We start from the raw sequence: 27,190 nt of genomic DNA on the forward strand, positions 1-27,190 counted from the left end.
TGTTAATATTAGTTTCGCTTTGTTTTTGTGTCTTAACTTTTCCGAATCCGTACATTTGCATTAATTTGTATTATCTCAGACTTCTTGTTTATTTTTTGGCCACGCGTTGTTGTGGCGCAGTCTGGTTAAACGGAAAAGAAAATACACACATTTCTAATAAGTTTGGTTTGACAATGATTTTGAACCAAAGAAAATATTTATATATTATATAGCTGTCTCAACTTGATATGATACATCTTTCGTTACGAAACTAAAAATGTTCTCTCTATTTCCACTATGTATCCCAATTTCCATATCCTATATCGATTTTTCAATATCCTTGATCACTTATGTCCATATTTATGGAGAAAAACATTATGTAGTGAATTTCCCGAGTTGGCTACAAAATGTATTATTTTTTGACATCTCAACATAGATGAAGAAAAATATGGGTGTGTGGGTATTTACGACGCTGGCGGTCGCAAGCCCTGTATTTACAGGAAGTCTGGAAGTCAGGATTTATGGAAGTCTGGGCATTTGCTCAGACTTCCATATTCTTTTTCATCTATATTGAGATGTCATTTTTCTTTAAATAACTACTATTGGAGATAATCCATATTTGTGAACAAGTATTTGGACACACTCAAAATGTTAGATAAAAAAATTATTTAATAAAAAGTGTTGCTTTGCGAAATGTCTTTCCACCATCTCTCCCAATTTCCATCTTTCATATCCATGATTCAATATCCACGATGACTTATATGCTCCATTCTTCCTTCCAGGGTAAGGTGGTGATCCGCCCCATAGCCTTCAAGCCCATGAGCATCCCGACGAGCGGCACCGGACGACTCTCCAACGCAGGAGAGAGGTACGGCTCGACTCCCGTCCTCACCGCCCGCCCTGGATCTCACATCACCATCTACGGCAGTAAGTTCACCCGACTCTGTCACTTGCATGTTGGAATAAAACTGAACTGAGAACAAAACGGTAAATGTTCTCAGCCCAGCCTTACACCACTTCTTGTCTGAGCGAGGTCTTAAGCGGCTGTAAAAACAACTACTTATTTTTAACACGCATTCGTATGTTTACAGTCATTCGACGAACGGTATTTACCAAGTTTTTAGTATCAGCTCGAACTAATATCCTGTTGATATTTTTTTTCAATTAAACACTTTTATAATACCACTTGAGTTTTATTTCATTACACACGACTAGTTTCGTCAACTACAGTTGTTTAATTTTTTAAATTTTTTCATGTCATTTCAAATAATGAACATGTCATTTCACAAAGTGAATGCCGAATCAATAAATAATAATTATAATATCCTGTATAACACCAAATGGGTTTCTCCATTAGGAGTTATTATTAAATAACTCCTAAGAGGAGCAACTACACTTTTCGAACAAGTATTTTGACTAAACTTTAAAATGGTGTTGATAAAACGGGGCTTTTTTAAACAAAAAAGGTCCCGGAACTCGCTTCATGTCAAGCTTATTACAAAAAAAAAATCGAATATCATTTAAATATGCATTAATACACCATATTCTATTATTTTAACGAATTATATTATATAAATATAGATTGTAATTACGTAAACGTAAACATTGTTTCTTCTAATTGATTGTGAAAATTAAAAAAAATATATCCGTGAAAAAGGTGCCGTTCCACCGCGCTACATGAAAAACCTTGGAATAAAATAACTGATCATTGTATAAGCTGCATAAAAAAAAATGTTTTCATACGTTTCCCAGTATGTAAAATAATCCGGGTTCATTAAAAATAAACAGCCGAATGCCAGGTCGTAACAAGTAAAGCAATAAGCCTTACGAGCCCCCTTTTAACACAACCCTGTATATTATATTCAACTTCACAGACGTCGAGCCAAAATATTTTTTCACATCACCGCTTACTATTTTCTAAATGTGATGAAATATTTTTAGCGTGACTAGGAGAGTTACTTTTCTCGTATCACGCGAATTGCACAACTTTCCTGACACAAATGTTGCACACGATTTTTTCCAAATAATAATAGAAACATTATCCGCCATCTTCTAGCGCTGGGCATGACGCTCTGTGGGAATAGCGTATCGTTAACACCCGCCAGATTTGCCTACCCACGTCGCCCGATGACAGACGTGACTCTAGCTTTCCATGACCATAATCCTGTCTCCGTTCAAATGTGGGACGTGCTGAAAACTGATATCAAACGTAATAAATTTAATAAACCTATCTCAACTAACTTTATTTTTTTTAATGAAAGAAGATGGAGTCTGGGCATCCCAAGGCTGAGAGATAGTAATGAGTGGGTAAAAGATAATTTTAATTGAATGTAGTAAAGGGTGACGATCCATTCAATATATTTTACGTATCGCTCACTCCTTCCAAGAACGTCATAAATAAAATAAAAAAAATTGATTTTTCAGGAGAACGTTTTTAAAATTTAAAAATATAATACAATGTATTAAAAAAATATATCAAGCCACTTATTGACCTTTTTACTGTGCAACAGATATTTTTAGGTAAAACCTGAAGGTTTTTTCTCCACTTGAAAAATATTTAGTATATTTAAAAAAAAAAATTAAACAATAACTTTTCTACAAAATACAAACTAAAACATGTACAACTGAAAATTGTCGATTTTTTATTTATGACGTTCTTAAAAGGAGTGAGCGATATTTACTTTTCGTTAAACTGTCAATATAATCAACAGTTACACTTTTAACATATTTTATGAATACTTAAAATTACAGGTTAATTCTAAAAGCACATTATGTACGGCTATTCAAAGTCTGATTAATTTATGCATATCTTAAAAGCCACCGTGTAGTAACTGAAAGCTTAAAAACTGAGAGATGAGGTCTTAAAATATGCAAATAATAAATAAAAAATCGATTGCTACGTAGAAGAAATGAGTAGTTTCTTTTAATGTATAAAATGTCTAATAAAATAATTGTCAATTTTCTTTATTTATATTGTATAATTGGTGCCAAGGAACTGACAACTATTTAAACACTTCTAACTCCACAATAAAACTTAAATAGATATTCGGTTTTTCATCAACTCTATTAATTTATATATACTGTGTCATGAGATTAATGATATATGTAGGAGATCCAAAAAATTGAATAGTGTGGTTTTCAATCATGGGTAGAATGGTGAATTTTGCATGTGTGTAACGTGATCACTTCACCAGCCTATGACAGGGTAGTAAGGAATGTCAAAATGTACCTTTATATCATTTATTGGTTTGGCATTAAGTTTGTCGAAAAACATGACGATTTAAATATAAAAAGAAAATACTTGCATTAGAACACTTTTTGAGTGTATTAATGTAAACACGACTAGTTTCGAGAACTACAGATGTTCTCATTAAAAAGTGAGAAGTATTTGTGATTTTATCATTTACAAAAATACTTCAATTTCATACAATTTCTGTGAGCCTAAGCGGCTTATAATAATAATAGGAAAATGGGTATCAAATTATGGTAAATTGGGCTCGAACCGAGAAACTCTGACTCAAGATTAAAACCAATATTTTTAGCTTTTCCACTTTTTTATTTGACCAGCGACCGGGTTTCGTCGTTACCGACATCATCAGATTGGATGGACATCACCAGTCTGATGATGTCGGTAACGACGAAACCCGGTCGCTGGTCAAATAAAAAAGTGGAAAAGCTAAAAATATTGGTTTTAATCTAATAATAAATTAAAAATGCAATTCCATCACGAAGTGTCAGTGGATAATATAAATCTATCTGACTCAAGAGTCTGCGACACTAACCACGTGACCACAATCCGACACAATATATAATATATATAAAATGTGATTTTAGGAAGCTTGTGACCGATATGAGCGTAATTTCATGAAATGTCGTCAGTTTTAAATTTTAAACGTAATATTATATTCACTGTATCACTTTACTGCTCACACTTATTTCCATCCGTTTATTACTTATAACGGTGAACGTTGCCTTGGGCTTCGTTTTCTATCGATTCTCGTTGAGTTTTTACTCCTTTGTACGCATATCTAATTTATTACTGAAGTTTCCGAGCCATTGTAGTGTCCATCAGGGTTAGCATGCATATTGTTTCACGTTAAAAACCTGCAATGTTAAATTTTAACGCTTTGGACATACTTCATGCGGAAATTTTCCTGAATACTATATGTGCTTTTTAAATTAAAACATTAGGTATTAAATTTAATGTCTAAAAGTTTCTGGGCTAGCTCCCATCCATAGAGTTTTATTTTTGCTAAGTCTGTTCGCATTTTATCTTGCATATATTATTCTTATCGGAAAAGAAATTTTACTCGAATCGTTGTTATAGGAAACTCAATGTTTAATAATAACATTAAATTAAGATTTATTAACGATGAACATTTTAAAATGAATAAAGCGTTTCTGTATTCTTCCAGAAATAAACGTCAATCGTAATGAAGCATTTTTATGTAAATTTGTGAAACCTTTAACTCTTTTCCTGCTAATGATATATTTATAAAATTAGGTGTAAAAAAATCCACAATACAATTAGTACCTACAGTGTAGTGTGTTTATGAAATTTCATTAATGGTGATCTATTTTTTTCTACAAATAAAGACACGCATTTTTTATGAAAATACAACGCTGCAATACCTCCTTATAGCATTTTGAAGGTAACATTGTATATTATATTAAAAATTTCACGACTTTTTATTTTTGTCGGTATTATATGATCCATGATTTCATGATTTCACAAGTAGAATGTTTTCTTGATCAAAATTATATGGTTGAAATTCAAACCTTTTTTTATAAATATTTTTATTGAAGTGTACAGGATTGTTAGGTATTTATAGCATTTAAATATTATGTATTAAACTATGAAAAAAATATAAAATAATAAAAATAAATAAATAAATAAAAAAGTCAAATAATAAATATGATTTTATGGTAGATGGTTATTGAGATGATGAGTTTTTATGATCCGGAATTTGCAACGTGATATTTGTACATTTGAAGAAGCATTGGTTTGGTTCAGGTGAAGAACGGTCCGCGGTAGGTAGGTAGAAGGCAGAACCTCCGTTTATTGCCGTCTAAAGTACTGCGAAGTTCCCACACAGAAGATCCTGCGAGGCGTGTGGCGATATAAGCTTGAGAAATTTGCATCAGTAACTCGATCCTTTGTGAAATACGTACTGATACTTACATAATCTGTCGGCGACAAGAGACAAGCCGTGAGAGATTATTGATTGCCAACGTACACATCGGCGGGTTGAAGTACGGATTAAAATATCAACACGCTAAATGTATTATTAAATTATTGACTAGTGCAAAAGTATGTAACTCTCTCATGTCTAGCCAGCGTTCTGATAACCTCTTTTTATCGCAATCAGTCTTTTACGAACCAAAAAAAACACGAATTAAAAAACAACTTCATTTTAAACAGCCGTTACTTAACTCGGTTTTTGAATCTAAATCTATGCGTTAATTTGGTTTTGTATTGCGTATTCTTAGCTCCTAATGTGTTTGATAATTTGACTTGAAAAACAAAAGCTGGTAAGATTTACAAATCAAGAAAAAATAGCGCATACCATCTTAATCGCGTAACCAAAAGTGTAACAGTTACCATTAGTCACATCTATAACTCTGAATGCTTCAGCGTCCAATCGAACCTATCAATGACTTAACTTGCCTTGGCTGTTTCATTCATTGTGAAGCTTTGAACTTCTTAATCTTGGTATGGTTTCAATGTCATCAATCCATGGCACGTTTTTTATTAAATATATTTTTCAAAGTTTCGCTTACAACTCTGTAAATCTAGTTTCTTGTTCTTCCTAGCTCTATCCCAACTTATCGTCTTTGTAGACTGTTGGGGAAGCTCTCCTCGTCCTCAGGTTTTTCATTGACAACGTCACCCTTAATGGTTTACCATGCCTTCGAATCATGCTACCTTACTGTTGCATCCATCAATTCTATGGTCTTCCTCTAGATGTCTTTCAAGGAAGATCCATGGAGATTGCATGGTTTACAATATGATCAGGTTCTCTACATCCTAAGTAAGTCTAGCTTAATAACAGTCAATAAATAGATCTCTCGGTCGTTGTTCTAGTGATCTGCAAAGTCAAGTTATCTCGCCTACCTTACCGAGATGTATCTATATACGGCTGAGACATCAGTTCATCTTTGTATATCAGTTTGTGAAGTAAATTAGTATTATATTAGGTTAAATGATACAAAGCTTATCTAATGCATCGGTTTTGGTACGAGTATCTATGGCACTTATGCCCCACTTTCTTTTGAGGTTGTTCTCTTATTATCATTGATAATGTACCATATCTTTACGATAATTACCACCAAAGTTCTACCGACTAAACGTCTTCCTACCGACCTGTTTGTATCTCGATGACAGAGTGGTATTACACGCTGTTTACGTCGAGCAATTGCTTACTCGGATCCATACGTTTAAGTGGCAGATGTTTTAAGATTTGCGCGATTAAGAACGACGTGCTGACTCTACTGGAAACGGGCTCTTATGGGTGGTATGTGGTATCTTCGCTACTCGTTACCTCTCGGCTCTTTCTCGAAGTCTTAGATCATAGCATTCGCAATAAGAATTAAACAGTTAGTTTAAGATTTAATTGCTTGCCAAAAACTGGTTCGGTCATTATAATAATAGTTGTTTTGTGTTTGCACCAGGGTTTGCTTTTGGATGTACGATAAAATGTCAATGATAGAGGTAACACAAAAGTTCATTAAATTAATCTCTAAAGCAAGCTCTTCCGATCTGAACAAAGGGACCATCTGTATTTCCTATTAAGAATTGAAAACCAAATAGGATTTCATGATTATACTCGGATTATCAAGCATGATCATAAAAATGATGATCAATAAAAAACACAAAAAATAATCACTTGCGATTTCTACCCCCAAAGATTTGAATTTCTTGTTAAGTAGATAGTTTTTCGTACAAATCAGTATTTAAAAAGAAGTTGTTTTCTTCGAAACCTATCGAGATTCTTATTTCGTTATAAGGTGAAAAGTGATTTTATAAAAAAAATGTTAATTATAATTCCCATATCGCTTTTTTCTTGTAATGACTAAATCTTGTAAACTGATTTTTTTTTGTTGATAAAACAAAATATTGTTTGTATTTTAGCCCGTTTATGGAGATTATATAGTTATTATTTAAATTCAATTTACCACACTGCTGTATTATCAGGACTGTATATTTTTAATTATCCTGGTGATGACACATCAGTTAAGAAACTGGTTTAAGAAAACATAAAAACACAAAACTCAAAAGTTGTTTAATTCAATTTATGTCCGAAAGTTTTATAAATAAACCAAGTCAGTGTTACGTTCATTCAAAAGATTATTTATTTCGTTATAAACTATCCAACATTCGGTGATTTAATTCCATCACTTATGTAAGTAGTATCTGGTTTTCATTTGTATACATGGAGTCGTGATTTAGACTTTTTCGTACACAGCTAAATAGGTTGTCAGAGTTACAAGGTATCGTATGTGGGTTTCTGACTTTCGCAACGGTCTCGCATATTGCCATGGTTTAAACATAATGTGATATAATTGAATTGTGATATTACGCAATGCATCGTTTGGCAGTTGATTCAATAGAAACTGTTTCTTCCCATAGGAAAAATAAGGCTTTTATGGATATTACATTATCTCCCCCACAGAGCACGACTATGTAGGAGGATTAATTTTGAAGCCGAAAACGATTACATAATTCGCTCACTCCTTTCAAGAACGTCATAAATCAAAATACTTGATTTTTCAGGAGAACGTTTTTAAAGTTAAAAAATATAATACAATGTATTAAAAATAATTATCAAGCCACTTACTGAACTTTTTTTGTGCAACAGAACTTTTTAGGTAAAACCTGAAGGTTTTTTCTCCATTTGAAAAATACTTAATATATTTAAAAAAAAATACTAAACAATACCTTTTCTTCAAAATGCAAAAACAATACTTTCTGCCCTGAAGCGGGTAAATATTATGTTTAAAATATGCCGCTTTTGCTGGGATATAGTACATTTTCTGTGCATTCCGAAAACATGGACAGCTGAAAATTGACGATTTTTGATTTATGACGTTCTTGAAAGGAGTGAGCGAATTGTGATTTGTAATTTGTAAAATATTATTATTCGTCTTTATGAAATCCCATCCGCATCCTGTTTGTTTAAAAGTATTTTTCAATAGTTATTTTTTAACAAACCATTTGTACAAAAATGGGATGTTAAAAATATGTTGTAAGCTGTATAAAACTACATTTAGAACGAACTTTTCTGAAAAAAATATATAATTTGATAAACGTATTTTTAGACTGTCTTTTGATGGAAATTGTGTCGGTGATACGTGAATTTTGAAGAAAAAAATGGTAAAATACGGTAAAAATGTTAAATTCAGAACGCGAACGACAACGCTAAAGATCGGACGTTTTCCACGCACATTTTTTTGGAATATTTATTGGAATTAGACTTTTTTAAATATGTTATCATATTTATGATAACATATTTTAAAAAAAATATTATTATTAAAACCTTTAAATAATTTTTTTTTTACTGGGTAATTTTTTTTAAGGGTATTTCGAAGAAAACTTAGTTTATCAATACAAGAACGGCATTTCAAGCAAAAAATTAAATTACGTCAAATGTTACCTGGGTTCAAAGAAAATTAAGCTACGATTATATCGAATTGTTGGGTAATATTACCAAAATAAAACAAGGTTTGTTGGATTGAATTCTACATATATTTATGTATATATTAATACGTGACGCGTTTCGTCTTCTTAGGACATTATCAAACACTCTGATGCGTTTGGTAATGTCCTAAGAAGACGAAATGCGTCACGTATTAACATATACATAAGTAAATGTAGAATTCAATCCATCAAACCTTGTTTTATTTTGGATATACTTATTACCCAACAATTCAATATGGAATTCTACCAACTGTCTGCAGTTACAATAAATACGATTAGTAAAATGTAAAATTGAGATTAAAAATAATAAGATTTATTTTAATTCTTAGGTAGCAGTGACCTCCGCCACCACCACTCCGGGGTGTCCAACTACTCCCTGGACCGGAAGCTGCTGTCGTCACGGGCGTCCCCCTCCCCCTCCCCGCCGCCCCCGCTGTCCTCCCTGCAGCACCCCCCGCCCCGGAAGCTGCTCAACTACGACTCCCTCGAGAGCGTGCGCAGGTCGCCCGTTTCCAGCGTCAACAGCCAGACCAATGGGTGAGTCGAAAGTGTGAACCTAACCTAAAGTAAACTAATCTAATCGTACCGTCATGTAATGTCTATCACTTCGTTCTTCCTAAGCAATAACACTTTCCATTCCTCGCCATAACATATCATTCTTCAGCAATTCACTATCTGTACAAGCGACCAGACTATGGAATGAATTACCTCTCCTGGTAAAAAATGCACCTTCTCCGTTAACTTTTCAGAATCCTGACTGTCCATCAAACCTCATCATTTAGTTTTTCTTCTACCTCCTTCCCTAAACTCCCTTTTTCTTTTGCCTTCCTTCTCATCATCAATTTGTAATGTTCATAAATATTTAATAAAATATAAAGTTGCTGCTTAATTAATACAACAGTATTTGTAATTTATGTATTTTAATGTTCAAGCACTATCTACCTTCTGATTGCAAACAGTTTAAAGTATAAAAATGCACCTTCTCTAATAACTTAAGAAACGTCTGAGACATTACTATCTATCATTAGATTCCTAACTGTCCATCAAACCTCCTCCCTTAGTTTTACCCTCTACCTCCTTCCCTAAACTCCCTTTTTCCTTTGCCTTCCTTCAAACACCATCACGCCGCTTCCCCGCAGCGGTAGGCAGAGAGAATAGAGCGCCACACCACTCTGTCCTTCCACGTTCATGCATCTCCTCATACATACCCGCCGATTGTTACGACTCCTAACCTGACCACTTTCAAGTATTTGGTACACCTGATCGTGCCATGTTTTTCTCGGTCTTCCTCTGCTTCTTTTACCACTAACATTCGCCTTATAAATTTGTTTTACCGTTCCTTTGCCTTCCTTATTGTCATCAATTTGTAATTTGTTAAATGTTCAAGTACTATCTACCCTCCGATTGTAAACAGCTAAATATGGTATCAAACGTTTCGACCAATATCACTAGTCTGTTTTTAGTTGGTTGGAAGATATTGCATTTTAGCAACAAGCCCGCCAATGTACTTTTTTCCTCTCTGTACATGAAGTTTAAATAAATAAATAAATATAAGCCGACTAAATGTAATCTAACTTGTAAATTTAACAATGAAACATTTTGTGTCGGGTTGTGGTCCCGTGGTTAGTGTCGCTGACTATTGAGTCAGAGTTTCTCGGTTCGAACCCACTCTACCACAATCTGATACCTATTTCTAATAATGAGCCGCACAGAAATATTATGAAATTGAAATATTTTTGTAAATAATAAAAAAAAAACACAAATATTTCTCTTTAAAAAATCAAGTAAGCGCGTGAATGCAGACCGTGAAATGTATTTATTTGCACTCAGCGCCATCTATGATATAAATACGAGTAGACAAATGCTGTTGTAGTTTTTTATTCACAGATGGCGATAACAGATGCACTAACAGTTAACGATTTCATTTCTTTAAAAAAATAAAACTTGTAGGAAATTTTCAGTATGGTTATCTCATCTTCTCTTCCTTTTTTATAGGCTTTACGATTTTTAAGAGTTAAAACATCATTTTAGACACGTTTAATGTTTATACGAATATAAAATAATGCAAAAATTTCAAAGGAGTAATGTAAAAAATGTAGTAAATGTGAAAAAAGCATCATATTTGAAAAATTGTAGTAAGCTTACGGTTTCATAAATAAATCGTATTTGCACCAAATGGTGCATAAGGTATCACATCAGATTGCTAAGTGTATGAAGGCAAGGTGATCAATTCCCAGATGGGATAGGAAATAGAGGGAAAATAATAGCCACGAATGAGGTATAGTAAACATGGTTAGGGCACTCGTTGTTGCATACCCGTAGTCGTACAAGAATATGAAAAAACAATATTAATGATATGTATTTATTTATTGTACACAGGTTTTAATATTTTAAAATAATTATATGCATTTTTAAATTAGTACGTAACTTTATTGACTTGTATTTGAAGCTCAATACTGATCACCTTTCTCTTATGTAATTTATGATCAAGACCTCACTGCATCGATTGGATCCAGTATCCTATGCACTATTGGATACAGATGAGGGTAAAAATACTTTACGAAAGTTAATTTTAAAGCGCTTAAAGACACATTTTTTGTTGTTTTTTATTTTATTTTTCCCTAATAAATTATAAAATTTGACAGATAATGGACAAATATCACGATGTGTGATTATTAGCTAATAATAATTGTGAAAAATCGCAAGACTATCGGTAAAATTCTTATTAAAATCTGTAGAGAACTAAGGGAGATATGAAGGTTTGAACTTAAGATATTTGAATAAAACGAAAAACGTGCGTTCGCATACGTCAGCAAATTTCCGTCATCGAACGTTTTATGACGTCATATGGATTATTGTCTATGGTTTATAGAGCTGTAATAGTAGTAGTGTGGATTGATTGTTTACCACTACACTACTATTTGTGTTATACAAATATGAGGGGAAGAGGGAATGGGAGGGTGGACCATAGACATTAACAAATAGAGCCGCCAATAATTTAGCAATGACACCATTATTAAAATAATTCCATCGTTTCTGTGACGTCATTCATTGCCAACTTACGAAAATAACGTTTTTTCGAAGGCGAATTTTACAAAAGAAAATGATGATGAAAATATTTTTTATATCGGCTGTTATAAACACAAAACGACTCTCATACAAACCTTTATAGGTTACATTAGATATTCCTCCCGTCTGACAAAGATCCATTATGAATTCAGATTTTCATGAATGCGTGTACTCATACGCGCACATAACGTACAAAAATAATGGATATTTTAAAATTTTTAATGGTTTTGGGTCTGAAAAGTGGGTGCAGGAATTATCATAATTGGTCGCAAGCCTCTTACAAAAGCAATTAAATTGTTAAGCACAATGCACTCACTGATAAAAGTCATATATTCTCATTTTGAGTACTTAAACATAATCTTGTCCTCAGAATTCCCGTGTCCTTACACACTAAAATGAGAAAGTGTTTACAAACTTGGATAAGAGACGAAAAACTCTAATGGAAGGCAAAATGAGGTAACTCCAAAATTTACAACCTTGTCAACAAAAGTCAACGAAGATTTTGCCTCTACCTCGTTTGCTCTCTCGTGCGAATTTTTCACATGAAATTAAATGTTTCATATTCAATAAAAGGGGTATTTTTAAATCTTCTTCATTAGAATATCTCAATAAATGATAGGTACCTAATTTCACATTTTGATATCTCAACATAGACGAAGAAGAATATAGAAGTCTGGGTATTTACAGGGCTTATTACCTGTCGTAGGCTGGTTAAGCGATGACTTTAGGCACATGCAACATTCACCCATGATTGACAACACCACTCAAATTTTTGGAACTCCTAGATATATTGATCAATCTCGTGACGCAGTACATATGAGTTCACAACAGACGTTATGTCGGATTGATGAAACCTTTAATTTAGCAGATACCCTTTTATTTGTATGCATGATCTGAACCCCGGATTATTTTCATAGGTCGTAAATCTTGTAAATACCCAAAGACTTCCATGTTTGCTTCTCGTAATATTATAATTATGTATCAATTTAATGTTTCTGTCTTGAGTTAGTGGACACTTCCTCTGCACGCGGAACTTATTAGTTCGTGCATTCACTTGGAAGATATTTACATGTCGTACACTTTCTCGTATCAATTTAACGGCTTCGGAATGTGTAAACGCTAATTGTGCCGATATTGAACCAGTTAATCACAAGTGAGATACACACGCCTCTACCGCTTCGGATTTACTTTCCTATTAATGCTTGTAAACAAACATAACTAATGAGAAATGGCGAGACGGATTCAACTGCACTAACGATTCTGCAAATTTCTCTTTTCCGCCATTCTGTAGACTGACTATTGAAAGCATAAACGCAAAAAAACAGTAAATGTTTGTATTATTTTGAGAAATAAAAAGACTTTGTTTTTTTATCCACTCACATTTTTATTAAAAACCAACTAGTTTCGGCAACAACCTGTTGCCCTCTTCAGGGTTTATTTTGTGATCGCTTGGTTTATAATATGTTCAGGTTCTCTGCACCCGATGTGCCCATACCATCTCAATTGCTTTTCATCTACCTTAAAATTAATAATAAAACCCTTATCCGCACCCCAGTGGTGCATAGGGCACTGTGTCATATAAACGCAGTGTTATCTTGATCGTTTACACATGAAGGAAAGGGGATCAGCCCTCCGCTTCAGGTACCAGTCCATGGTAATATTGAATAAATATTACACTGAAAAAATCACTTATATTTATTTTACCGCCCTTGGGAATCGAACCCGAGACCTCCAGAGCGGTAGCCGACCGTGCTGACCATTACACTACGGAGGCGGACACTTACTATTAATGCCAGTTATACCCGGCTTCCACGAATCCGTGAACTCTTCACTACACAATACACAAGTTACATTGATTGTCATATCACATACCATATGTATGCGTCATAAAACTATGCTTATCGAAGGTCTTACTAATAATTCTAAAAAATTATACATCGATGTTTATTTTTCTTATCAGCTTTTTATTTAACAATTCATAAAGACATCGATCCCTTTTATTGGTGCAATAAAGATAAAATAACTAGTAATAAAAGTTTTATTTGTACATACATCGATACAATTATCTTTATCTCTTAAAAGGTGCAAGCCTATCACTATTTTTACAGGAAATATTATAATATGTATTTACATCGTTTATACACATTCCTATTTTTCCACACAAGAACTTTTTTTAATATCAAAAAGCAATAATTTTTGTGCATTAAAATTTTAAAAAGACTATCGTACATTATTTTTCAAAATATTTTTCAATTTTTCAATTTTAAATTACATTTCTGCTATTATATCCACCTACTAATGCACGCCCGTTATTCTAACCCTGGCAAGTCTGGTTAAAAATTATTTATGGCCCAGTATTCGTGAAGGCGCAACTTTATTTTCCCTAAATCCAGGTAACATTTAATGTAATTTTTTTTTCTTAAAACATCGTTTGTGCATTGAAAAAAAAAATTTTTTTTTGGAAATAATTATATGGTTTTGAAAGGAAAAGAGTTATTTAAAAGAAAGGAGTTAAAAAATTTGTAAAACTATTTTTTCTATTTGAATTTAAAAAAAAAATTAAATCAATATTTATTCTTTAAAAAATCTGGCTTCAGCAGACATGTGACCTCACCGGTGGTCTCCGGTAGAATTGAATTCTGTGCTTGCGAATATCCCCTTTATAAGAATCTATGTAAACAAAAACTATCAAGTTCCAGGTTGTAATTCCTATAATACCCATATTGGTTTCGAATAATATTAAATCAATAATTTTAATACTTATATTAGTTAGGGTTAGTAAGTACCAATTTCAAGTATATTTATGTCGATAATAATCACGTACTAAATTCCTGTTTACCTAACTAAATTCCCCAAAATAACTAGATAACAAAAGGGAAATCAAATGCCCTCAAAAAAACCTAGCTTCTTAAATACCAAACTACGAACTTCATACGAACGATTGTCGGTTAGATAATTTAAATAGTAAAGACCAGCAATTTTAATGGTTATTCATACTCTTTGGATGGTTTATTACGTCTAATAATAATTAAATCATTCACCATAACATCCATTTTGCAATTATTAATCCAACATTTCGAAACGCGCGCTTGTAAAAGGTGATTTTTATATCATATCGTGCGCTATCGCTTCACAACGTCGAGTTGTTCAGTACCGCTTACGTTACGTAGTGTGCAATACGTACCTATCCGTAAAGGCCATCGTACTTTTATTTCTTCTTCGTTATTTTGTAGATTACGTTGACGTCATTGCCGCCCTTAGAGTTTTTCGTGAACCATAGTGCACACTGCGCTCGTAACTATAGTCCAGTGTGCTTTTCATTACCAAAGAACGCAGTTGTGTTAAGACGAGTGCTTTGTCAGATTCTATTGTTTAACAAAAAATCTTGGTTATTTTTGTCTAATTGCGTTAAATAACAGTGAAAAATAATTATTTAAGGTGATTGTACTTTCGAATCAAGTTAATTAATATTAATTAAATATCATTATTAAAAATGGTTGTGAGAAACGGGTAAATGGATTTATAATTTACGTCTGAATTGCTGTAAATCATACACGTTTTGGGTGAGTTTGTAAATATGTATTTTCCATTTTCAATTTTTTTTTAAACAAACCAAAACTAATTAATCATAACGCTGCTTTCCGCAGGGGTAGGTGGAGAGAATAGTAAGCCACACACTAATCTGTCACAATCTTCCTCTCTTTCATGTTCATGCATTTCCTCATACATACTCGCCGATTATGCTGACTCCTGACCTGACTAATAATATGATTAATAATAATAATAATATGGAAAATAACTCCTATAATTGGAGATAACCAGATTTGTGAACAAGTATTTTGACACACTCAAAATGTTATAATAATGAATATTACGTTATATATTCGTACAAGGATGCAATGCCTTGGATAAGTTTACTGCTAACTCCATACTCAGATAACACCTTCCATAGCTTCGTTCTATCAACTCGGTCATACGCTTTTAGGATTTAGTTTTTGGTAAGGGAATGTAATCAATCATGAGTATTTTAATGTTTTAGAATTTAATAAACCTGGATGATGATAAGGTTCTTGTCAAAACCGGAAGGTTAAATTGTACTAATAATAAAAAGTGGTTAAAACAATATTGTTTAATTTTATAAAGTTCATAAAATGTGTTACAAAGTATCTGCGGAAAACATTCAAGAAATAATGAATATTGTTTTTTACGTCTTTACAATCAATTTGATTTTTTAAAAGCACCCTACCTATTTTTTATTTCTGAAATACAATAAGAAAGCCTTTCTGAATTGTATTTTTCGAAAGATAACTACCAATTTATGTTCTTACCACCCTTTTACAGGTATTTACTTATATGCAGAAAGATAAATTTATTTTATCGTTGACCCATTAAAATGCTTAATAACCGCCCTACACATACGAACGTACGTAATACGCGCGGTTTTTATTCACCATCCCGCGCTAACCCGTATGACCTACGCGCACGAGAAAATATATCTGTTCCCAAAATATTTAATGCGTACCGGATACACTGACTAATTTTTGTCAGGTTTCATACCTGACAATATTTTGTGACAACAAACGTGATTTTTTTGCTTTTTTATAAAAAAATATGCCTGAAAATAACCCGAAAGTAGGGAAGTTAACCCTTACTGTGTATTAATTTTTGCTTTTTTACTGTACTCAATGTATTGTTTTATTTCAGAAATTAGGAATCGTAGCGAATAAATATTTTTTAAAGAAAATGTCAAAATACAATATTTTCGGACCTCATTTATTGTTTTCGCGTTAGCTTTGTGGAATAACATGATTTAAATATACAAAACTGTATATTCAAGTTTAGTTTTTTCACTTCTTGGTGAGAACATCTGCAGTTCTCGAAACAAGTCGTGTTTATATTAATAAACTTTAAAAAAAGTGGTATTATACAGATTAAGAATAAAAGATTAGAAAGATCACTCTTGACTGATGAAAACCCATCAAACAAAAAGAAGAGTAATATATTTTAATCAAAGCTTTATGTTTTAAATAAGTGTTGCAATTTCTAGCTCCATTGAGGCATACAAAAATAATAATTGGCTGCATATACTAGTATCTCAATCCATACACGCGAAAACCTATAATTAATAACAGCTTTTATGTTTTTAATAAATTGATTTCATAGCTTGTTTACACATTAAACAAGGTCAATTGTTACTATTAATGCACAATCTATATATTTTTTCCAATTCGGTAACCTCGAGAAATCAAATAAAAGGCATGAAGTTATTAAATTAACATCTACAATTAATGACAGTTAAATGATTTACTATTATTTTTACGTGATCAACTACCCACAGTTTGATTTTGGATACTTATCCAAAATCAATCAAATCAAATGCGTATCACAGTAAAACCTCGATAAAACGGACCTCTATTTAATGAACTTCGAATAAAACGGATGAAAATCCTGTCAAATGCAAACACAATAAAACGTCCTTGTTAATAGTATGCCGGAGAAAAAGTAGCTAAAGAAGATGTTTTCCAATGGCTAGAAGTAAATAAAGTTAACCCTGGGTATAATATCATGACTAAAAGTAAAAAAGCAGAAGTTATGAACCTAAAATGAGAATGAAAGTGAATATAGCGAAGAAAAAGAAACAACACAGCCAAAAATTAAGTTATTAGCGCAAAGATCACACCTCAACGATTTAATAACATTTATCGACAATTCGTCTGATAACGTTCATAATTTTCCAAAACAGTATTACCTAAACCAATCTCGTCGATGTCTTTGACAACGTCACTTAACGACGTCACTTAACGACTAGTGTCCGAAGACAATAAATAGAATTTTGTGTTTTGCATTGTTTATTTATATCAAAATACAGTGCTCATGTTTTTGAAAAAAAAAGTTTTTTGTTTTATTTTGAACCTACAATTTTTATTTAACGGACTTTCCACTGTTTCAGACACAACCTTTCGCCAATTAGTCCGTTATATCAAGGTTTTACTGTACAATCATTTATACTATATTTTATCGATAGATATAATATTACTTTTGGATATACGCCATACGCCTACGAGCTGAATATTAAATTCATTAAGGTTTTTTTTTAATTCATATATTCGATTAATTTTTATTATTGTGTAATACTTGCATAAAAATGATCTAGATTTCGATTTTACGGTAGTGTATTACTGTATAAATAAGTTGAATCTTTCTCACATTGGGTGCATTCTACTGACTGCTTGATTTCCTTTGTCGGCCATGCTATTGTGTAAATAACTACCATAATATATGTATGCCTTTGGCGTGTTGTTCGTAGAAAATATCAATATTTGTATGTAATTATTTCGGCAAATAATTTGAGAATTACCATCCGATATTAAACTTCTCGTGATTACTTCTTATTTGATGGAATTTACTCGAGAAGACAATGAAAGAACATATTAATATCACATACCTTAATATTTGTCATGATATTTTCTAATTATTTGTCATGAAACAAATTGTAAATGTCATGTAAATTTTCAACAGAGGGATGTGTTTGTGTATGTGTAGGGGGGGAGGAAGCGGGTAAGCCTACACACTAAGGACGGGAAAGGTATTTCTACCCGTTCGATGCTGAAGGACGGGAAGGGTATTTTTACCTTCTGCGCCGTTTCCAGGCGTAAAAAAACACCCGCCCCAAATGTGTTAAAATATAAAAATATATATGTACATTAATCTGAGTATATACGTTTATTTGTTTGTATCAAAATAATTCAATTCAGTTATATTTCAGGAATATTTCTCTTTAAAACAAATTAAGCGATAACTTAAATCACACAATAACAGTTCGTTTTCCCTATAAATGCCCAGCATCCATATTTGTATATACTATATTTCCTCAGTAGATATATATATATATATATATATATATATATATATATATATATATATATATATATATATATATATATATATATATATATATATATATATATATATATATATATATATATATATATATATATATATATATATATATATATATATATATATATATATATATATATATATAAATATATATATATAAAAAAGTGTATCTTTTTATTTTTACGTACCTACTCGTATTTTAAATATGAATATGCAATAATTTAAAGCATATTTACTGTGCATTGATTTAATCTACTCTACATATATCTGGAAGTTCTGCAACATGTTGCCAACGGATAAAAATCAACGTTTCTAAATGAAGTTTAACTTGTTGTTTTTTTCAATTACACGGATAATAAATATGGAAATGCACGATTTGCAAATAGACCAAGTTGTGTGTATTCAGTGAAAGTGTATAACACCGTTCGCGATAAATCTTGTAAGATTTATTTAAAGCTGTGTGGATTTAAGATTAGTAGAGCGTTCAGCATCCTACACTACTTTAAACAGTGAAAAATATTATAATTAAATGTCGAAAACCAAAACATTAAGATAATCCTTTAGTATTAATTATTAAATTCTCTTTAGTACCATTTCACGTAGGTAAGTGAAAATGCTGTTTTTACACAGAAGCGTTTTTGTCTTCTTCTATTCGTGTAATGTAAGATCCCCGCGACGTCAATCATCACTTGAACTCTCATTACTCTAATAACTCAATTCGCTTACTCCTTTCAAGAACGTCATAAATAAAATAATCGTCAATTTTCAGTTGTGCATGTTTTCGGAATGCAATAGAAAATGTACTATATCCCAGCAAAAGAGGCATATTTTTAACTTAATATTTACCCGCTACAGGACAGTTTACTGTTGTTGCATTTTGAAGAAAAGGTATTGTTTAATTATTTTTTTTAAATATAGGATATTTTACAAAAGGAGAAAAAACCTTCAGGTTTTACCTATAAAGATCTGTTGCGCAGTAAAAAGTTTAATAAGTGGCTTGATATTTATTTTTTAATACATTGTATTTTATTTTTAAATTTTAAAAACGTTCTCCTGAAAAATCAAGTTTTTTGATTTATGACGTTTTTGAAAGGAGTGAGCGAATTGTCCTTGTATCGGGCAGCTCTAAATAGTGTCTCAACCGTTCTGATCCTCGTCTAATCTCTCGTTTATTCCGGAGCCAGGAGATCTGTCTTCTGCCCACATCTTGTCGACCCTCTATTTTGGCTTTTATTATTAGTTGCAATAGTTCGTACTTCTCTACTATTAGCACATGCCCCAGATAGGACCTTCCGGACCTTGATATCAGTCAGCAACTGTCTCCCAGCTCTTGCTCTTTGGAGCACATTTTCGTTGCTGACCATATCGGTCCATGGAATGCGTAGCATTCTACGATGTAGCCACATTTCGAATGCCTCTAAGTGTTTTTATGTAAGTGAATTATGGTTGACTTACATCTAAGCTGACTTGTGAATAACCCATTAAACTTCTAGTTTCCATCACTTCTTGATTTTTTTAGATCTTTAAACGGTGAACGTTCAATATTTTGTTTGCCTATTTCATTACGTTTATGAATTAAACAATTATTATTTATTATATAATAAAATATAAGAAATTAAATAAATAATTAAATACTAGGTGTACATTTGTCTCTCATTAAAAATGCACAAAATTTATTTTTCCTTTAATTCGACGTTATAATAAGAATGAAAGTATCGTTGATTTACAAGAGAAAGTGACCATCTCCAAATTCATTCCTGACTTTCGAGTGAGCAATTGCTGATAGTCAAAAATCAGAAAGCCTTGTCAAGCGATACAATGGCGTTTAGCAGTATGTATATAATTATCTAGGCACATGTAATAAAAATTTATTAACTGTTTTCAATTATTATTACACAACATTTTTTACGAATGTTTTTCTGATTTTCAATGAAAACATTACATGAATAATATTTTTTATATTCAAATCACTAACTCTGTGGTCAGACATTTAATAACAAAAATTAGTTGTGTTAGTATATAACCACTCACCGAGGTTAAGTCTACCGCTTTCGAAATGTATCCGTCTCTTCGTCAGAACAATCACTACATCATCATGCCAGCAACATTATCCACACATTAGTTGTACCAAAAACCAAAGTACTTCAGTACAACTAATAATGCATGTAATATTTTTTTTGTCTGGTTGCAAGTGTGTTAATAGTGCCATGGTAGTACGGCTGTCCAAACTTAAAACACAATAAGGGACATTTTTTTGCAGTACGTTTTTTTGCATTTTTGGACTAAGTAGATTCTACTTACAAACGTCCAAAAATGCAAAAAAAAACGTACCAGACCTAACTAAACGTACCTGAAAATATCTGTTGCACGGTAAAAAGTTCAATTGGTGGCTTGATATTTATTTTTAATACATTTTATTATATTCTTAAACTTTAAAAACGATCTCCTGAAAAATCAAGTTTTTTGATATATGACGTTGTTGAAAGGAGTGAGCGATGTGTTTAATACCTTATTTTTAGTGCCGTAAAATAGTATTATTTTTCATTCAACTCTTATTCCGGTACGTCCGCATTGTAAGACGTGATTGACGAGTAATTTATCCGCTTTTGAACGGCGTCTGTTCTCTACCAAACGGTCGAATCTCGTGATACAAAGACGGCCGTTTTCTTCTTACGATGGACTTCCTCACCTCGCTTGGCGGGCTTCCTGGCCGTTGTTAAGTTAGCGGAACCGCGCGAACTAGCGAGCTGTGATTCCGCTCCTGCATCTTTCTATGCCTACCAACTTGTTGGTACACCAAAGGACGTTGACTTTGAGGATCCCGAGTGCGTAAATAACCATTATTTATTATTATTATCATTGAGGTGTGCCGGCGGCTGTAAGTTTAAAACGTATAACGGTATCTGTTATACTTATCGGAATAAGAAAATCTTTTTTTTAAATTATTTCCCTTATCCGCACTCAATGGTGCATACATTTTAAAGGAGAGAATTTTTATTTTTGTTTAAATATCAGACCGTAATACATTCATTTTAATGACCTGATGATGGAATGATTATTTCGAAACCGGTAGTCACGAATTAGTGTTTATTAAAGTGGTATTACACAAAGTGAACGATGAATGATAAGGAGAGTGTTATATTACCATACCACAAAGTTAACAATGCTTTCAATACACCAAATATAAGTAAGTCATTATCCATTTTAGCACAAGATGTCATCCATTTTATGTGTAAAAGTTAGTTATTACAGATTTGCTAATAATCACTTTTTCTTAGTCCAGCGGATCGTCAAGTACGAATAAATTTATTCCGTAAAAATTTTACGTTTTTTCTCGGTAATTTATTTGATTTTACCTGAAGCGCAGAGCTGATCACCTTGCCTTCTTGTAATTAACGACTAAAATAACTCTGATTCGATAGGATGCAGTGCCGTATGCACCATTGGGTGTCGATAGGGTTAGAAAAATAATATACATATTTACTGCGTAAGAAATACTATTATTATACTTTATTATTATTATACTGCGAAGATGCCAGCATTAAATCTATGCGCCTGGAACTATGCAATACGCATAGCAGATCGAAAATATTAGTGTTGGACGCTTATTCGATCGATATTTCAACAATCGATATTGTATCAAAAGATAAGTTAATAGTAATCAAAATCAAGCCGTGGTGCCATAGTTAGTTTCAGAGTTTCTGGTTTCGAGCCCACTCTACCGCAACATGATTTAACAACGGGTTACTTAGCCCTTTAAAAATAATATTAAATTTAAATATTTGTCATGGAGAAAAATGAAGATTTTTTTTAGTGTACAATGTACATGCACTGTTAATTTGTATAATGAGATGATTTTTTCGTATAGAGTTGAACTCCCATACAACAAACTTCCATTTCATGGAAGTCTCCCCATTACAAATAGTTAATTTTTATTATTAAATATAGATAAGAAATATTCTCCATATGAAAACATCTGTAAGTTTTCGAAACTAGTCGTGTATAATAAAAATAAAACTTATTAAGTGGTTTATCACAAGTGTTTAATATTTTTTAAGTACATTCTCCATGCATTTTCCTTTAAAGAAAGTATTTAATCGAGTTTTTATCTAAGATTCGTCTTCGCTAAAGCTAATATAAGATTTCACCAAACAGCATGCAATAAATTATTTAGTGTTCATTATGACAGCAACGCCAAACAAACAATTTTTATTCAAGAACTTTGTATTTACAACCACGGCGATGATTATATGTGGTTAAAATGTGTATTAATAAGTCTTGAAGAAGAAGCTATTTGTTTCATAACTAGTTGATATAATAATTAACATATAGTAAGTTGTCACGAAGTTATTTATTTAAGAGAAAATCACAGAGTTAGTGCTTCAGATTCACATTGCTGTCAAGCAGTTTTTCATCAACCCAGACCCTAATTACGCTCAGACAGTCTGCCGCCCGACCCTCAGTATACTAATCACTAGTAACCGCAAACCCAATCCCGATCTGTACAATGTTTTATGGCGTCTCTTACGCTCACCAAAACTAAGCTATTTGTTTCACTTACAAGCGTCTCCCGCTCTCTACCAACAGCATGTAAATGACGCTTTTAAGCGTTTCCCGCAAACAATGTGTTAATTATACCATTAATATTTATTTGAAGAATGCTGTTTGCTTCAATAATATCCCATAATCATTCTGAAATGAAGCATTCCGTAATTCTCAGTCAATTTTTTTCATCATCATCAATACGGTTTCCATTTTAAGCGTGATTGTCACTTGTTTTTTATTTGATTTATTTTTTAAATATAGAATGGCGTTGCATATAGAATTTAATACTTTTGCCAATGTCAAGTTACATAATATAATTTATTTATAAATCACTTAAAACTTATTTGACTATAAATTGGTTCCTTTAAATTTTTAAAAACTAAATAAAAGGTTATATATAATTGGGTTCCCGCTCGCTAGGATAAGTTGGATATTTGTAAGGAGGAGAATGAGCGGGGCCAACGTCTTGAAAAATGTTGGCATTTGGTCGTTTATTGGGCAAACCAAAAACATATTTTATACCTTAACCACATATGGTTAAGGTCTTCTTCTTCAAAACGACATTCACAAATAGGGAAGTCAAAGACATCTTTGCAAGGTGCTGAGGATGGGACATTGCAGTACGATAAAGCACCTTTTTTTATTAATAATATTGTTTCTTATTGCAGTGGACACAAGTGGTCCTACCGCGCCATGGTGGGAGGCAGCAACCCCAGCGGAGGGGGCAGCCTGCAGCAGCTAGCTCCGTCTCCGTGTGATTCCGGAGTGTCGGAGCTCGAGGCTGCTCTGCGAGACAGGGATTCCGAGCTGGCGCACCTCCGCCAGACCATGGAACATAACGAACAAGTCATATTCAGGTAACTAACTAACTTTGTATAATGTTTTGAATATTGAAAGCATTAACTTTGTGGATCATAGTGGTATATCATTTTGAGAAATAAAAATACTTTGTTTTTTGATCCATTCACATTTTTACTAGCAACCAACTAGTTTCAGCAACAACCTGTTGCCCTATAGTCATAAATTAAACCCTGAAGAGGGCGACAGGTTGTTGCCGAAACTAGTTGGTTGCTAATAAAAATGTGAGTGGATCAAAAAACAAAGTATTTTTATTTCTCAAAATAATATAACTTTGTACAAACTTATCAAATGCCAAAAAATCTGGGGGTCTTTTATGAACACTGTCGATATAAATAATTAAGGCAGACAATGAGACAGGAGCCGTGGCATAGTTGGGTAGACGCTCAACTGCGAAACTGGCGTCGCAGGTTCTATTCCCACCAGTTGAAAGATGACTTTTACAAAGATTTATTTTCAACATTTTGAGTGTGTCCAAATACTTGTTCACAAAATCTGAATTATCTCCAATTACAAGAGTTATTTTCATATTATTTTTTGACATCTCATCAAAAATGAAGAAGAATATGGAAGTCTTTTCATCTCACCAATAGATGTCTCTAGTGAAGTTTTAGTGATTCAAGAACAATGTTTCAAAATTGGTTCATATATGTAGAACTTCCAAGAATTTGAGAAGTGTGGTTGTCAATAATGGGTAGAATTGGTGAATGTTACACGTGTGTAAAGTGATCACTTAAACCAGCCTATGACGGTCGTCAGCCCCGTAAATGCCCAGACTTCCATATTCTTCTTCATCTTTGATGAGATGTCGAAAAATAATATGATATATTTTCAATTGGCCTGGGTGTTTGTAACATATTTTTCACATTTACCTTCCCTATCCTTACTATCCTACCTGCAAACAAGCCTCTAAAAGCAGAGGCTTTGTGGCTTATTCCTTAAATAAAATAAAAACACAATATTTGTGGAAAACGCATAATAGCATCTTTTACATACTGTTGGTCTCTACCACTCTCTAGTGGGAAACGCTTATAAGCATTCTATTTGATTACTTTAGCCAGGGCGCAAGAGATGCCAAAAAACATTTTACAGATCTGAACTGGGCGTGCTGTTACTTGTGATCAGAACACTGAGGGTCGGGCGGCAGACTGTCTGAGTATAATAAGGGTTGGAGTAGGTGAACAAAACCGCCCGATAACCATTGTTAATATATCAGTTAGCTTAGCTTTACTTCTATTTCTTACAATTTAGGCATTTCTTGTTGACTATTTACAGAAAGTTATATTGCAAATCAATATAAAAATTATTGGAATTTGTATTCTCCTGAAACAAAAACAAAATTGGGTCAATATTGTCAACTTCCAATTCAGAAATTCTACTAGAACTGCATTTCATTTAAACCCTTACCCGGCACCCCAATGGTGCATAGGGCACTGCATCATACAAACGCAGTGTTATCTTGATCGTTAACACATGAAGGAAAGGTGATGAGCCCTCCACTTCAGGTACCAGTCCAGGGTAATATGGAATAAATATTAGAGTGAAAAAATCACTTATATTTATTTAACCCCCCTGGGAATCGAACCCGGGACCGCCAGAACGGTAGCCGAGCGTACTGGATCACACTACGGAGGCGAAGAACTGTATACAATCGAAATATCTTTGTAAATAATAAGAATTAAAAAATAAAATATTGACATTACTGACACACTTTTTACCAATTAGTATTGTGTTCATCATTCCAACCCAGAGTTACTCATTTTACCTGGGCTTTTTTAGGGTCCAGTCCGTTGCTCTATCTAACTTAGCAAAACAGATTGCTTGATATGAAATCAATAAGCGTCAAGCGTGTTTTTTCCTGTGATGAATTTCTTATTGTTATAATGATTTCTTAATAAAGAAAAAATTTAATGCATTCATGAAAATTTATAGTAATTATACTCTAGTACTTAACAGTCTGCTGCCGCAGTTAAGAAATCAATCATACCTAATTATGCAGCTAGACGATCTCTATTGTAACATTGAGCAAATTATAACCATCTTAAAATCTATTTCTTAAAATCTATTGTGACACATGTTTTGATGAATGGTGTTGATGAATGAAAATGATGTGGAATGCATCGAAACACGGAACACATTAGATTGAAAGCAATGGTGGTACATACCAAGTAAAACTTAAATTTAAAAAAAAATCTTTATTTAATTGGATACACAAATCAGTGTCCATTATTTGACATTAATTCAATCATTCTGTCTATCAACACAGAATTATTATAAGGAATTATTTAAAGTTTTTATATGAATATTATATACCAATCTCATTGTTAAAGTTTAAACTATATGTACATAATTATCAAATCCTGTTGCCAGCGGTCTGCAGGCGTAAAAAACACCCATCCAAAATGTGTTATATTTACAGTAAATACATTTGATTCGTTGCCTTTGTGTCATTTGTTTGTTTGATATAGTTAATTTCATTTGTACTGTTGCTTGTACCAACCTTCATTACAAACATGTTTTCGTTTCCATTCAAACAGTGAACAAACTTCCAGAGTGTACCAAGAGAAGGAGCGAGTGTGGGAGAGGGAACTGCGCCGCATGAAGGCCGCCCACGACAGTCGGCTCAGGGCCGGCGCGCAGCGCGCCCTCAAGCTGGAGCAGATGCTCATGATGAGGACGCACCAGCTGCAGCAGGACCGCACGCGGCTCGGCAGGGAGGCCGACACGCTCGGCGCCCGGCTCGAAGAGACCGAGTGGAACCTTTGCCAAAAGGCTGGGGAGATAGCTCTGCTGAAAACTCAGCTCAAAGAAGCGCAAGTAAGTATCTTTATAGACACATTCTTTGATTCTTTGAACAACCTCGAGACAATTCTTTCAGTAAATGAACTGAAACAAACTGAACCAGTTCACAAGACTTTTGCGAATCCTTCAAATGCTCAAATCATTTTATTTATAATATTGATGATGTTTCATATCACACAGTATCCATTGTAAAGACTTATATCCAAATGGTAAATGTTTCAACAGAATTGATAACCTAGAAAAGTACTTTTTACATATTTTAGTACTATGTACTGATATTTTATAATGCTTTATTTTTATTATTTTTTTTTATGTCTCCATTAAGTACCTAATTGTTTA

At 32.9% G+C, this 27,190-nt stretch overlaps 1 protein-coding gene across 4 annotated transcripts in view; it reads left to right on the top strand.

Moving 5' to 3' along the window:
- The window catches only part of LOC148304481 (leucine zipper putative tumor suppressor 2 homolog), a 232,201-nt gene that overhangs the window by 203,580 nt on the left and 1,431 nt on the right, over positions 1 to 27,190 (top strand). For 2 of the 4 annotated variants that reach the window (XM_088268239.1, XM_088268241.1), the window contains 4 exons: positions 762 to 906; positions 9,007 to 9,214; positions 23,860 to 24,048; positions 26,587 to 26,866. In XM_088268239.1, coding sequence (XP_088124365.1) covers positions 762 to 906; positions 9,007 to 9,214; positions 23,860 to 24,048; positions 26,587 to 26,866 — 822 coding nt within the window. The remainder of the gene's footprint in view (positions 1 to 761; positions 907 to 9,006; positions 9,215 to 23,859; positions 24,049 to 26,586; positions 26,867 to 27,190) is intronic. The other 2 variants (XM_088268240.1, XM_088268242.1) reach the window with 1 other exon arrangement.

This window comes from Brachycentrus maculatus, unplaced genomic scaffold (assembly GCF_059751285.1).
Source record: "Brachycentrus maculatus isolate JH-2025_06_01 unplaced genomic scaffold, ASM5975128v1 h1tg000315l, whole genome shotgun sequence".
NCBI lineage: Eukaryota > Metazoa > Arthropoda > Insecta > Trichoptera > Brachycentridae > Brachycentrus > Brachycentrus maculatus.